Here is a 15,834-nt window from a genome sequence, read left to right on the forward strand (position 1 = left end):
AGAGTTTCCAGCTTGTCAACTAGAGATTGCTGGTTTAATGTGATTCTTCCCCCCTTCCCACTCCGTTAATTAAATCACTTTTAGCCATTGGTAGCCCTCCTGCCTCCCCTCACGAGGCTGCCCCAATTGCATCTGAATGGCCGTTGCACTATTGCTGCCTAATTTGGGCCAAGGCAATTTTAATACCTTGAGAAAAGCTGCTGTCATCACTCTTAAGAAAATAAACTTCTGTATAGGCCCTTATGTCTTAATAACTGTGTTTAGGATTACAACCTAATTTACATTATCAGTCCATCAATGCTTATCTTGATATATTACAGTTAAGCATTTCTGCCATGGTCCTACACTTCCTTAAATAATAATAAAAATGATAGAGTATTCCTTTTTTAAAAGTGTTTATATAAAATATTTCAGTTGTACACTTGAAAATTCAAAGTATGAAAAACAAATGGAGAGAAACAAGATTGGCTGTGGATTCAAAGTGAGGATACTTTCAGTGGAAATACAAATTTTGCTGTGGTGTAATATGTGCAAAAGTACTTTTTTCTCTCTAAAAAAACAAGAAATGCATTTTAAAAAATAGTAACAATAATAAGCGCCTAACTGCACCGATATTCCTGGGCACGTACAGCATTTCTGAGGTAAACTCCATACCTGACTGAGATTTTTGATGGGCCGAGGTCTTTTCTCCAGAGGCAGCAGCATAGGGGCCTGTCTCTGGTGTCTGAAACATATAGCTGTCATTTGGCAAAGAATGGGTCCGGCCTACAGAAGGCTTCCTTACACTCAGCAGATCCTTACTCGGCAAGAGAGTTAGAGGGTCATTTCTGGAGAGAAGATCAGTCTGAAAGAGCAAAGAAAGAGAGAGCATCACAGAGCTGGAAAATGTGTAGCTACCTGGAACTTCTAGTGACACCCACTGCAAGACACGGACTACAGACAGTAAGCATGCATGTTGTCAGGAAGCATACATTCTACGGAAACCAAATGAAATTGGCACAGATGGTTGACCAGGAAGTGACAGGCCTATTTTTTATATTGCTAATTAATCACCACACACAGGATGAACCACATTAAAAAAATACAACACAGGGAAACAGAGAAACAACACTGTGATTATAAACCATGACTATTTTAGGATTGCGTGAAACACAAGCATCATGCCTCAAGGTTTGGTACAAGTTGCATGCTTTGCAAAACTGCAAATCTAACATGAGGAAGAAAACCTCCCCTCCACAGATGAGTGAGACTTTTGCAGGGCTAATTTTATTAATACGTGGGGAGATATGTGCATTTTATGGAAGGAGCGTTCTATTTTGACCTTCATTGACTTTGTATTGCTACAAAATAGGCTGCATAGAAATGCAAAATTACAAAAAGACATTGATGGTGTATTTTCAACATCAACAAGGAAAATACAATTTAAAAAAATAAAAGATTACGTTTTTAATGCTAAAAATGAACTGTGACATCATTGTTCTGCCCGGAGACACTCTCCATTCTGCCTGTCATTGTCACAGAAATTATCTACCAAGAAGTATTTTGCATTACTGTACAAATCTCCTAAAGTGTTTCTGATTTAGTTCCCTAATGACAAAACAAAATTTAATAACTGTGCTTGGGAGAACAGGATAAAACTAAAAATGACTTTTTTTTTTAAAAGGGAAAAAAAGGAATAGACATTACTGTTGTAACTTCAGCCTGTCACATCTGGCTTTCCTGCCATGTGGAGTAAATTTCACTGTTCATTAATCTGATGATTAAATATGAGATTAATCTCTATCCAGGAATGGCCCAGCAATGAAGCTGGCTGAAATGGCCTATTGAGGAATAGGCTGGGGGAAACAGAAAATGAATGCAGGATACCCTGCCTCCTGTTCAGCCTTTACCCCATCCACTTGTTGTGTGCTTTTCTTTCACAGCACTTGAAAAAAGGATGGGCTTACTTCTTTCTCTGGTACTGCTGCTGAGGATTGCTGTGGTAATGCTGGAGAAGGTCACTGTGGCATCAATCCTTTCCCCAAGTGCTCTCCTTCCAGGGAACACTTGGGCAGGGCCTCTGAGAGGAATTTTATCAGAGGATACAAAGTTTCTTTTGGGCCCCTTCCCAAAGAGGGAGGGGTGAAACAGAGTGGAGGGTAGCAATGGGGGGTGGACAGAATGCGGGCAAAACAGGCAGAGGGAAAGTGGCAACAGCCAGAATAGTCTTTGGAGCTCAGGTCTACCAGTCTTCCCAATGCAGAGTTCAGGTCTACCTGCCTGCCTGGTGCTGGCAGCTAGATACAGTAATACGGAAAACCACAGACGCTCCTAAGTCTCTCTAAAATCTTTCAAATATAGAAAATCATTGTAGGAGATTAGTAGCATTGTATTTTGGCTCACACTAGAATGGAAAGTGTCTTGTGTACACCAAAACCGACGTCTGCAGTAGCTGCAGTCCCTCAGTTGTGTCCTAAACACCCCTTCATGGTTAGCAGATCCACAAGCCAAAGAGCTAATGTAGTAGGTCAGTTTCCTCCCAGATGTAACACTGTTAAGGAATATATGCATTCTTGGGCCTGGCGTGTATGGCTCCTGGAAGTAGTCGCTGCCGTGTGCTCACAGTAATGCCCCCAGCATCCCACATGAGCAGTGATTCTGAGTGAGACTGGAAAATATAAGATCCCAGGAAATTTCTGGGCCCCCTCCTTTGGATCCGGGGTCCCCTTTCTGGCCCTGGACCTGGGTACAAATTACCCCCTTTACTCCCCTCTCCTAGGCCCTGCATTTGGGAAAAGGACCCTCATCCTCCATCTACTCCTTCATTGCTGCTGGTTCTAAATTGGGTGGGGGGTAGGTACAGAGGATGCTGGAAGCAGACAGGATCTGTCTGCAGACAGGGTCTATTCCCAGCCTGGCCAGTTCAGAACCATCAGCAGCAGAGGATAGTTTGGTATTTGTCTGGGGGTAGTGGCTGGTGGCTGGCTGGTGCGGGGATGACTGGCAGAACTGTGGTGTGTGTTTGGTGGATTGGATTGGCTGCCATTTCAGACAGCTCAAAAGCTTGGGCCACTCTGTTCTCTTTCTATCTAACAATTCACATGAACACAGTCAATTCTACTCCACAAAGACTGAGCTTTAATTCTGAATCTCAGTAGACATGATGACCGAATCCAACTGAAGTCAGTGGATCAAATCTCACATGGAATTCCGTGAATCTCTATGGAGCAATGCTGGGTTTTCTTTCATTAGGCCTACAAAATTGAGGGTCAGAAAATTTTTTCCCAAACTTTATTGTGGTTTGATATGAATTTGGGGTGCCGATTCCAAAAATGGCATCCGTTTTGCCCTATCATGTCTAGTTTTGGAGACATAGTAGAGCCTCATTAGTGAATGGTTCAAGCAGCTTCCTCATGGGGAAGCCATGGTGTAGGCTTCCTCATGAGGAAGCTGCTTGAACCATTCACTAAAGAGGCTATGCCGTGTCTCCAAAACTAGACGTGATAGGGCAAAACGGATGCCATTTTTGGAATCGGCACACCAAATATACCCAGGAATTGGTGTAACGTTTAAGGAAGCAAAATGTGTGTTGGCCTGTGTTATAGAAAGTGGTCAACATTTTTCAACAAATTGATCTTTGGGGGGGGAACCCCGTTACAAGATGAGATTGATAGCTATCATTTTGTTCAGGCTATGTCTGTACCAGCACTGCTCTGTGGCAGCTCTTAGCTTTTTATTTCTCACTTTTTTCTCTCTTGTCGTCTGCTTTGCATGTTTACAGCAAACATACATCAAACATAAGTGCAGTTGCTTCTCACAATTAATGGACTATACTTTGCATTTTGAGACTGGACTATTAAGTTTTTTTTTTAAATGTATACCAACTTTGCCCTCTACGAACACCACTAAATGTGCTGAACTATCCCAAATAAAATTAAAAGGGAGGAAAGAGAGGCCTATCAGATTTCTCTGAGGCACTGGGAAATAACTCAAGGTGGTACAAGGTAAAGAGGAGGGAAAAAGAGTGGAAGTGAGGTGCTGAGTGGACATTAGTGAATAGATCAACATGAGCACAATGATAATTAAAAAAGGAAAAAGAAACCTGATAAGGCTGGGAGAAGGCGGCGGAGATAATGGCTGGGATGAAGGGCATAGGCAAAATATTTGCCCCAATGACCATTCGTAGTGTTAGGGGACACTGTATAAGATTAGTTAGTACCTGCTTTATGAGGTACTAACTTTAGCACTCTAAAAAAGCTAGTAGTGGTAAAACTGGGATGAAACATCGGATGGTGTGTACTCCGCACAAGCTACTTACAATATTTGCTAGAACAACTGGCATGAAAATCAACTGGTGCAGCCATACCCATAGTTTTCTAAGCAGAAGCTAAGACCATTTTATTTTCCAGCTCTGAGATATCTGAAAAAAGTGCTGAAACAACATTTTACCATAAATGCACATTTTGGTGAATTTCTCAAAATAGCAAAACTCTCTTAAAATGCCACAAAAAGGGAAATTCATTGGAAATTTTTTTAAAAATTAAGGATCTATTGAGATGTGGGTTTTCTCCACCAAATTACTGTAAAAACCTGAATGTTGCCATTGAAACTGTTATAGTGTTACCAAAATTATTGTTATCCAATGCATAACTCGAAGTAAATATTCAAAGTTATGGCCTAATTGTATCCGGGCCTGCTGCTGACAGAACTTGCACTCCATCTGCAGAAAGCCTGGGGCATTGGCGCAGTATCCACACCAACAGTGCATAGAATCGGGCTATAAGTGTGAATGGCTTATGACCCCGCACACCACTGGAACACCCAGCCAGCATTGTGCTGATAAGTTGGAGGCAGGGTTGGGCTGTGAGTGGGGAGAAGGAAGGTTGGGGACTTCCAGGGAAAGAACCAGGGGGCGTTTCAGAGCAGGGAGGGGATGAATCCAGCAGCAGTTGTGCATACCAGATCCTATCCATGTAAGCCCACCCCAGAATGCCCCCTGCCCCTCCTCAGACCATAGATGGTGTGAGTCCAAGGAAATCCGTAGGTTGCCAGGAGGCCTACGTGAAGGAAAGTAAAAAAGTTTTTACTTACCTCTACTTTGTTTTCTGTTTCTCCCCTCACCCATACCACGTAGCACAGCCTCCATTGATGTGGCTACATGCTATGGTGTGGTGGGGGATAGGATTGGGCTGTTAATTTTTCAAATTTATTTACAGTTCTTTATTTAAAAGCAAAACAGAATGTGTCTTTTGCCCGGAATTAGGTGTCTTGATATTAGCATCCGGTGAACTCTGACAGATTACCTCATGGAAGTAACCTGTGAAACTTCAGGATCTGCCAGATCTGGAAGCCTACTTTATCTTCACGAAAGTGAAAGTGCTCTTCTCACTACTCACTATCTCATTTTGAAAAACAATGCTCCATTAGAAAACATCCAATGTATTGTTCTGAGTCTTTTACATATGATGCCATGAAGCATGATGGGAAATACTGTCACAGTTTAAAGGAGATGTGTCCCAAATAAGTAATAACTAGGATGGCAATCTACTAAACAGCAAACAATTCATCAACACAACATAAAGCTAAAGGTAGAGGTATGTGAACAGGAGAAAACAAGAATGGATCCACTAAATGTTAGAAGAGAAGTTATGTCTGTTGTACAGCAGAAATAAAGCACTTGATCGCTACACATCAGCTATAAATTTCTAATATTTCAGGAGAAGATGGTTAAAGCAGGGCTCAAAATACTGGTTATGTGTTTCATAATGAAAAAAATAATCACGTTTTAGTTTAAAATGGTCGCCAACAAGTCATTAACACAAACAACGTCATCAAATATTTGAGTCTGACATAAGTTCAGAAGTTATACTGGGGTTCCCAGTCAACCCACCTGGAGATTTGTTTTTAGAATAATTTATATTCAAAGGAATTGAATTTAAGTTGGATCCTCTATGGCATGGCATTTTTCTTGTGTCGTAAACATGAATAATCTCTGGTAGTCCAAGAAAGCATCTAGGATGCATCTTAGAAGTAATATTGATAATAACCCAAAATGGGAATGGTTCAAATCACAGATTAGGTACTGGTTAGAAAATAGTGCTTATCTGAAAATACCATAGCTGTTACCCACTTGATAACAGTATTTAGAACCCTGTAAACATCAGAATATACAGTGACCAGTGTATGTACATTGCTTTCCGGGGCATTAAGTAAGAGTGTATTATTATCATCAGGAAAAGAGTCATCCGTCAGAGCTAAGGACCAGGAATGTTCAGAGAGAATGTCTGACGTCAGAGACAGAGCCTCCATCTCAGCTAGAGGGATCTAAATAAGGGAGAGATGATCAAACATAAGAAACCAGGACACATGTCTTTGAGAAAAAAGAAAGCTATCATCATCATTATCATCTAAAAACTAAGGTATTTCCCCTTCTAACAAGCGCACTTCTGTCATGCACATTATTATGTGGATAAAGCTGTAAGGAAATGAAGCAAAAGCTTCTCCCCCCCCTCAAAGGTCTTACAAATAACGCAAGATGGAAATCACTAACTGCACATTAAAGATGCACTGATTAAATAATCTTTTGAGGAACCAACGGAGGAACTAAAAGCACCAGCAGCCCCAGAATTAATTTTTAAAACCTACCCTAATGACATGTAAACGATGCACACTTTCAGAAATTGCATAATTCTGTGTCTCCCATCTAAGTGCCAGGGCAGGATTCTGTTTGTGCATGAAGTGACCTAAAGGCCATTTTAAAACACTAATAGCACAAACCTATGCGTGTTTACTCAGAAGTAAGTCCCATTGAGTTCAATGGGCCTAACTCCTAGGAAAGCATGCATAGGATTGCAGCCTAATGTTTACAAACTGGGATCACAAAAGCTAACTCCATTGTGACCAATGGTCATAGTACTGACTTTTTGTCTTGGGACAGTAGACCCTCCCATGACTTTAGATTTTATGCGTGGAGTTCAGGATGCATATGCCCATATGCGCCTTAGGAGCCTGGAATTGTTGTACATCTCTATGGACTCTGAACCCCAAATTTAGATGTTCTTATTGAAAGGTGTCCTGTTCAATATATTTTGTCTTCATTCTAAATCTAGTACTATAGTTTCACTGTGAATCTGTTTTGCAATAGTGGGACCACTGGCTCAGCTGCTTTTCTACACACCATAGTTAAAGGACTGATGGAATACCTAGAATGGGTGAGGAATTGCCAGGAGATCCTTTGGCTTGCTTCATACCTGCACAGCACAGCACAGCACAGCACTCAATACCAGAGATTATCGTGCACTGAACACTGCTTGCCTAAAGAGGCATTCAAAAGCTTAATAATGCTTTTCATTTGAGAATCAGTTAGTCTAAAATAAAAAAAACTATAAAAACTGAGCCTTCATGTGACCAATAGGACTGAAGTTGCAATCCTATATACACACTTTCCTAGGAGTAAGCCCCACTGAACACAATGGGACTTACTTCTGAGTAGATACGCATAGGCTTGCACTATCAGAGCACTAACTGAAGTTCTCTTAATGCAGATTAATTAACCCTTTAATTTCTCAATTGGGGGGGTAAGTTTCTCAGCAAGCCAGAGCATGAATACAATTGCGGTTTCTAATCTGCACTAGAGACAAAAATGGAGAGAGGTCAAGACTGAGCCAAATAAACAAGTGCAGGCTTCTTGCATGCGGCATGAGAGGAGTTGAGGTCTCTCTTAATCTAAAACTTGGTGGTACCAGTGATGCTCCATTACCCTTAGTAGGCTCAGGGTCTTACACTGACAGTAAGATTAAAAAATGAAATTCCTGATGGGCAGCCTAACCCTTTATTGCAACATTCTGTATCAATAAATCTTCTCTGAGACCTTAAGAGCCTTATATCAGATTAACGATAAATGTATTCCTTTGTATTTTATGGGCCACCTGAGACTCTACTTCAAAGAACATGTCAAGGTGTTCCCATTAATAAACCAGGGCTATTGCTGTCACTATCCCAAAGCCATATGTTTATTGGTCTTTACATGGAGTGCTGAATGTCCAAGCAATCTTCCCGAAACTTGACATCTCATTCAAGAATTTTAATGTGTTTTCTTTTTTTTTGTAAGAAATAATCTTATCTACTATGCAATAAAACAGATTCAGATGAGTAGCCACTATTACAGCAAGATATACAATATTCTCCAAAGCTTCCTTTACCTCAACAGTTCATTTTGTATGCCAAAGAATTAGCACTTTTATTTTATGTACACCAAAGACACAGAAAAAATATTTCAGACTATAGCGTGGAAACCCAAACGAGCAGTATATAACCCAGAGATGAATTGGTTTTGTTAAGAACTTGAAAGGCAACTGAAGAAGCCTAGCAATGGCAGAATGAACCTTATCTTGGTTAGGAAATGGAATATTCTGATAAACATCCATGAATCATGGATCCATGAGTCATGATAAACATCCATGGACAGAGTGGATAGAGAGATGCTCTTTACACTCTCACATAATACCAGAACCAGGGGACATCCACTAAAATTGAGTGTTGGGCGAGTTAGGACAGACAAAAGAAAATATTTCTTTACTCAGCGTGTGGTCGGTCTGTGGAACTCCTTGCCACAGAATGTGGTGATGGTGTCTGGCCTGGACGCCTTTAAAAGGGGATTGGACAAGTTTCTGGAGGAAAAATCCATTACGGGTTACAAGCCATGATGTACATGTGCAACCTCCTGATTTTAGAAATGGGCTATGTCAGAATGCCAGATGCAAGGGAGGGCACCAGGATGCAGGTCTCTTGTTATCTGGTGTGCTCCCTGGGGCATTTGGTGGGCCGTTGTGAGATACAGGAAGCTGGACTAGATGGTCCTATGGGGGCTGTTCTTATGTTCTAGTCTAGTTCCTTTTTGAATTGAAGCTGTACTAAACATTCTAATCTGGAGCACGCCATTGAGAAATTCTGTTAACACTATTTCCCATAAGAGTCTACAAATAACTTGTCTAGTGATAACAGCATTGGTGAAAATATGGTGCTCTAGGCATTTTTGTCTTTGGTAGTGAGTGAAACCGAATGCTCTGCAAACAACTTTGAGCTAGCACATTGAGAAGGAATCTTTGGCTGCTTTGAGTATTACCAGCTCAGTCCTACAACCTGGTGAAAATGAGATGGACAGAAGAGAACATAAGAACATAAGAACAGCCCCACTGGATCAGACCATAGGCCCATCTAGTCCAGCTTCCTGTATCTCACAGCGGCCCACCAAATGCCCCAGGGAGCACACCAGATAACAAGAGACCTCATTCTGGTGCCCTCCCCTACATCTGGCATTCTGACTTAACCCATTTCTAAAATCAGGAGGTTGCGCATACACATCATGGCTTGTACCCCATAATGGATTTTTCCTCCAGAAATTTGTCCAATCCCCTTTTAAATGCGTCTAGGCTAGACGCCAGCACCACATCCGGTGGCAAGGAGTTCCACAGACCGACCACACGCTGAGTAAAGAAATATTTTCTTTTGTCTGTCCTAACCCGCCCAACACTCAATTTTAGTGGATGTCCCCTGGTTCTGGTATTATGTGAGAGTGTAAAGAGCATCTCCCTATCCACTCTATCCATTCCCTGTATAATTTTGTATGTCTCAATCATGTCCCCCCTCAAGCGTCTCTTTTCTAGGCTGAAGAGGCCCAAACGCCATAGCCTTTCCTCATAAGGAAGGTGCCCCAGCCCCGTAATCATCTTAGTCGCTCTCTTTTGCACCTTTTCCATTTCCACTATGTCTTTTTTGAGATGCGGCGACCAGAACTGGACACAATACTCCAGGTGTGGCCTTACCATAGATTTGTACAACGGCATTATAATACTAGCTGTTTTGTTCTCAATACCCTTCCTAATGATCCCAAGCATAGAATTGGCCTTCTTCACTGCCGCCGCACATTGGGTCGACACTTTCATCGACCTGTCCACCACCACCCCAAGATCTCTCTCCTGATCTGTCACAGACAGCTCAGAACCCATCAGCCTATATGTGAAGTTTTGATTTTTTGCCCCAATGTGCATGACTTTACACTTACTGACATTGAAGCGCATCTGCCATTTTGCTGCCCATTCTGCCAGTCTGGAGAGATCCTTCTGGAGCTCCTCACAATCACTTCTGGTCTTCACCACTCGGAAAAGTTTGGTGTCATCTGCAAACTTAGCCACTTCACTGCTCAACCCTGTCTCCAGGTCATTTATGAAGAGGTTGAAAAGCTCTGGTCCCAGGACAGATCCTTGGGGCACACCGCTTTTCACCTCTCTCCATTGTGAAAATTGCCCATTGACACCCACTCTCTGCTTCCTGGTCTCCAACCAGTTCCCAATCCATGAGAGGACCTGTCCTCTAATTCCCTGACTGTGGAGTTTTTTCAGTAGCCTTTGGTGAGGGACCATGTCAAACGCCTTCTGAAAGTCCAGATATATAATGTCCACGGGTTCTCCCGCATCCACATGCCTGTTGACCTTTTCAAAGAATTCTATAAGGTTCGTGAGGCAAGACTTACCCTTACAGAAGCCATGCTGACTGTCCCTCAGCAAGGCCTGTTCGTCTATGTGTTTTGAGATCCTATCTTTGATGAGGCATTCCACCATCTTACCCGGTATGGATGTTAGGCTGACCGGCCTATAGTTTCCCGGGTCCCCCCTCTTTCCCTTTTTAAAAATAGGCGTGACATTTGCTATCCTCCAATCTTCTGGCACCGTGGCCGTTTTGAGGGACAAGTTGCATACCTTAGTCAAGAGATCTGTAACTTCATTCTTCAATTCCTTAATAACCCTTGGGTGGATGCCATCAGGGCCCAGTGACTTATTGATCTTTAATTTATCAATGAGGTCTGAAACATCTTCTCTTTTAACCTCTATCTGACTTAACTCCTCGGTTAGGAGGGGCCGTTCGGGCAGCGGTATCTGCCCGAGGTCTTCTGCCGTGAAGACAGATGCAAAGAACTCATTTAATTTCTCTGCCATCTCTAAGTCTCCTTTTATCTCCCCTTTCCCTCCCTCACCATCCAGAGGTGTTGGGTTGCAGCATGGCAGACATTCTAGACCAGGGGTGTCCAAAGTTTTTGGCAGGAGGGCCACATCATCCATCTGACACTGTGTCGGGGGCCGGGGTGGTGGTGGAAAGAATTAATTTACATTTAAAATTTGAATAAATTTGCATAAGTTTACATAAATGAATATATTAAAGATGAACTTATATGAATGAATGAAGGTCTTGCAATAGCTCAAGGCCTATAAAAGGCCTTGCACAAAGCAAGGCTGGCCTTTCCTTTGCTGCCACTACTGCATCACAGATGTGAAACAACAAGCAGTGGAGGGAGTCAAAAAAGGATCTTCTTACACACACGTGCATACTCTAGTTTTCACAACATTTACCCATTTTTGCCTGGCCCACAGGTGTACACATTTGGTCCCTGTTGCGTATATGCAAATTTGGGCAGAAATGGCTTAAAGACTCTTCAGAGAAGATGATGACTTGCAAGAGCATAGGTTTGCCTTCAGAAGGTAAAATGAGACCTTATACTGCAAAATCCTAAACATATTTATTTGAAAGTCTCATGGTGTTCAGAAGAGCTCACTTCTGAACATCTGTGGCTTAGCCCAAGTGTGATTGGCTACAACACAAAAAAAGGGGTCCCCGTACTGAACTCCATAGTATTTTCAGGATACTGAATACTGAAAAATACTGAAAATACTGAAAAGTATTTTCAGAGATTCCCATTTTCAGAAATGCCTTTGGCCAAAAGAATTTGCAACAGTAGTTAGAGGTATTTGAAAACGGTGTTATTTATTTTAGAAGTAAGTCAATTGTGTTCAGTAATACGGGTAGCCCAATCCAATCCAACTCATAGGAACAGCAGCGCTGAAATGGCCACTGCTGTATCCTATGGGCACCAAGGCAGCCACCAGAGTCTCTTTGGGGTATGGGAATTGTTTGCTCCCTTACCCCGAGTAATGGTACCGTGACCCCAATGGGTCTCCTCGGAACTGCACGGGTCTGAGGGGGCACAGACTTGAGGAGGTCTGTGTCTGGTTTCCCGGCCAGGAAGGGAGCACAGTATATGGCAGCAGACTTTGGAACCTCCCCTCCTCCACCCTCTGCCTGCCCAATTCCACCCTCCCCCTGCCTTTTGCCTGCCCCAAAAAGCTGCACAGGAGGCTGGCGGTTAAACTTACCGTTTACCACTCTCTGCATCACCTTTATGGTACTAAGGCTCAACACAGCCTGGCGTTGGCCCAGTGCTGGCACTCCCTCCTCACTAGGTGCTGTGAATGTGCGTTATGGCATGTTCGTCACACTCAGAGCCAGCAGCACACACGCACCACCGGCACTGAAGAAAATAGGATTGGGTCCTTACGCTGTTAACCCATCTTACTCACCAGATACAAACACCTCTAACAATAGTTTACTTGTGGGAAAGAGTACGGTTTTATTATGCTCTATGGACTCAGTTTTAAAATGTATACATATTCCTTCTTACCAGAGGCAGCTATGGCCCTGTTTGCCAGTACTTGGACTTGCACAGTGGCTAGTCAAGTAACAGCTGTGGGCCGAATCCTGTCCAATTTTCCAGCACCAGTGCAACTGCAATGCAGCCCCAGGATAACAGAACAAACATTCTCTTACCTTGAGGAGGCCCCCCTGATTGCCTCCCCACCACAGGAAGCAGTGCATGCCCCATTGGCACGGCTGCACCGGCACTGGAAAATTGGATAGGATTGGGCCCTGTGTAAGAAGTTGGACTGGAAAGGGACAATATGTAGGTTGTGTTGGTGGTTTCCTCTCATTTTAAAATATCCCTGTTCTTGAAAGAGGGCAGTCATTCTAATCTTAAGGAACTCTGGAAAATGAGACTTTCAGACTGGTACTACGACTGTTGCATCAGCTAGCAAGTGCTGCGGATGAGGGCAGTAGATTCAGTGGCATTGTCAGGGGGTACGGGCTGTATTGAGAAACGTGCCCACGGTGGGGTGACACCAATACTGGCCAAAATTTTTTAAATCTTGATATTTTTGAATAATACCTTCATGTTCTATATCATTCGCAGCTTAATTTCTTTTCAACCCTGAACAGAATGCAATGAAACAAACAGAGTTGAAACATCTCCATTCGATCAAAAGTTATAGCCAAAAGACCAGTGGGGATGGGGCAACGATGCCTCTGCCTGGGGGGTGTTGCCCCAGCCACTGCATAGGAGGAGGTCTGTCGTGGGGGTGATGTGCTGGTGTCCCACCCTAGTGATACCACAGAGTAGACCCATATCACAAATGTACCATGATTCAGGTGGTGTGGGTATGTTACACCTATATGACAGGCAAAATACTGGCACATGTATTTAGAGCATTTAGATTCCTCAAACTTTTAAAAACTGTTTTACACTTGAAACAAATGTTACCATACCCGAATTAGAGTTAAGTTTTGACAATTGATGATACCTAGGTGGCTGACAGAGAAGCTTTTAACTTACTCAACAAGAAAGCTTAAGGAATATTAAGTGAGAAGTCCTACAAACATATTCATAATTAGCTTAATCAAACTAAAAACTCCCAGTGGAAGATAAAAGGAAAAAAAGGAAGCACTTTTAACAAAAAGGCTTCTTTTTGACTAGACATATTGAGTCTTGTGCCTGTTGGTCTCCTCTGCAGATGTGTTCATTGCTCAGCAGTGATAACCTCTATTTCCTCTGCTGACTGCTTCCACTGCCAGCAACAAAAGCCACCTTGGAATGATGCTGTTGGGTGCCAGCCACCATGGGTGCCTTCTGAAAAGAGATGGCTCTGCAAGGCAACTACTGTATTTTTACCTCTTCCACAGTACAAGGGCAGGGATTTGGACCAACTTTACAGCATCAGGCTTCAAAAGTGAAGCCAACTGCAATTCCAGAAGATGTCCTCCCCTGCAGCTGCCCTGTTCTTATTAAACCCCTTGTGAGGTCAGAGTCATGGCTCAAAAGAAAAAATAACTGGATAGCTATACAATACAATAAGTATTCTACTGAGGAAGGAAGTTAAGTGGTTTGCATTGCACAACTGTTTCAGAGTCAACAGGGCAATGAGCATTCATTTGCTGTACTTGCAGCAGGAAATCAAGGCTGTGTAGTATTGGTCCACTTCCATAACTGCTCAAACAGCCCATATTGGAAAAAAAAAATGATGTGCCACTTACCACCTGTGCGTGGACCAGGCATGATCCTTGCCCACGTGCAGTTTCCAGACCTCTTTCTTCCTAGAAGCAAGCTGAAGAAACTGCAGTGTTTGGGGCTTATAAGTTTTCCCCACCATAGGTAATGCCAGTTTGGCATGTGAGATAGCATGATTTAAGTTTGGGAAATCGGCAAAAGGTTTAAGTGTCCCTCCCCCTACAGTTTGATCCAAATAGCGGACCACTATAGCTTTTTTATGGAAAGAAAAAAGAAAAGAAAAAAAGGCATTGGAAATTCCAGTTCCAGATCTGCCATATCACATCTACTTTGGCCTTACAGATAGTCTCCCTAGTAGCAGTTGCTTGTGCCTGCTGCAGGACTAAGGAGATGTTACACAGCTTCCTTTAACCAACAGGCAGCTTTATTTTTCCAGTTGCTCAGAAGAACTAAAAGTTAGAGTGAAGCACTAATCCAGTTACTCAGGGTATGCTCACAGCAACAGTCAGGAAAGGTCATTCATGCAACCAGGCAGTGGCGTCGCTAGGGGGGTGTGGGCCGCACCGGGTGACGCACATGGGGGGGTGACGCGCACTGGGGGTGACATGCCAAAATTGCAGTGGTTAGGAGTAACCCCATCATATTATATACCGTTGGATGTGGAATTTCCAGCTGAATGCAATTCAAAAAACTAGAGTGAAATATCTCCTTTCTATCAAAAGTTATGGCCCCAAAACTGGAGAACAAAAAATGCACGGATCCCTATGGAAAGTGAATGTGAGTCGTATCGCGCATTTACTTATGAGTAGGCGAACTTGCCTTAGTTTGTCAGAAAGGGCACGTTGAGAGGAATCCAACAACACCAGAATGATCCTGATCCAATGAATGCAGCCCCCAAAAACACCTGAGAAGGAAGTCCCTCCCTCAAAGCAAATGAATGTATTGAGCCCTATGGAAAGCGAAACTAAGCCTCACGATCGCGTTTACTCATGAGTAAGCAGATGTGCCTTGGCTGGTGTGGAAGATCAGGTGAAGGAGAGTGCAAGGCTACCTGAATGGTCCTGATCCTATGCACCTGGAGCTAAACAAGTGCTCCAGAAGGCAGCCTCCCCCCCCCCACTAAAAAGGATCAAAACAGAGGCTGCAGCTGATAAGGTGAACATTTTTGAGGCTTTCAAAGCCAGGTGGATCCTGACAATGATCTGGTTTAAACAGAAGTTCTTAAATTGAACTGGGTACTGGGTAGGGCTGAAAACCTTACTGGTTTTGGAGGGGTTGGGGTGTTATTGCAGGCAGGCTACAGAGGAAATTCACTTGGTGGAACAGGGCTGGTTTCTGCTTATTTAATTATTTTTTTTACTTTAATTATTTAAATTTATTTATTTTAATTTGCTTGATTATGTCACTTCCACCATGACATCACTTCTGGTGGGTCTTGGACAGATTGTCATTCTAAAAAGTGGGTCCCAGAGCTAAAAGGTTGAGAACTGCTGCAATAAGGTGTTAGTAAGTTAACAACCGGGGGTGTGTGTGACACCACTAGTGACCAAAATAACTAAAATCAGAGTTTCGAGGAATAATACCATCATGTTATATATCAATCAATGCATAATTTCATGCAGAATGTGTTCTATCTTTGTTCTATCAAAAGGTACAGCTAAAAAACCAGTGGGGGTGGAGTGATG

General features: G+C 42.8%; 1 protein-coding gene across 1 annotated transcript in view; it reads right to left on the reverse strand.

Moving 5' to 3' along the window:
• CACNA1G (calcium voltage-gated channel subunit alpha1 G) overlaps positions 1-15,834 on the reverse strand; it is a 221,334-nt gene that overhangs the window by 12,830 nt on the left and 192,670 nt on the right. Inside the window, exon 32 of the mRNA XM_066614932.1 lies at positions 655-844. Coding sequence (XP_066471029.1) covers positions 655-844 — 190 coding nt within the window. The remainder of the gene's footprint in view (positions 1-654; positions 845-15,834) is intronic.

The sequence above is a fragment of the Tiliqua scincoides genome, chromosome 2, assembly GCF_035046505.1.
Source record: "Tiliqua scincoides isolate rTilSci1 chromosome 2, rTilSci1.hap2, whole genome shotgun sequence".
Taxonomy (NCBI): domain Eukaryota; kingdom Metazoa; phylum Chordata; class Lepidosauria; order Squamata; family Scincidae; genus Tiliqua; species Tiliqua scincoides.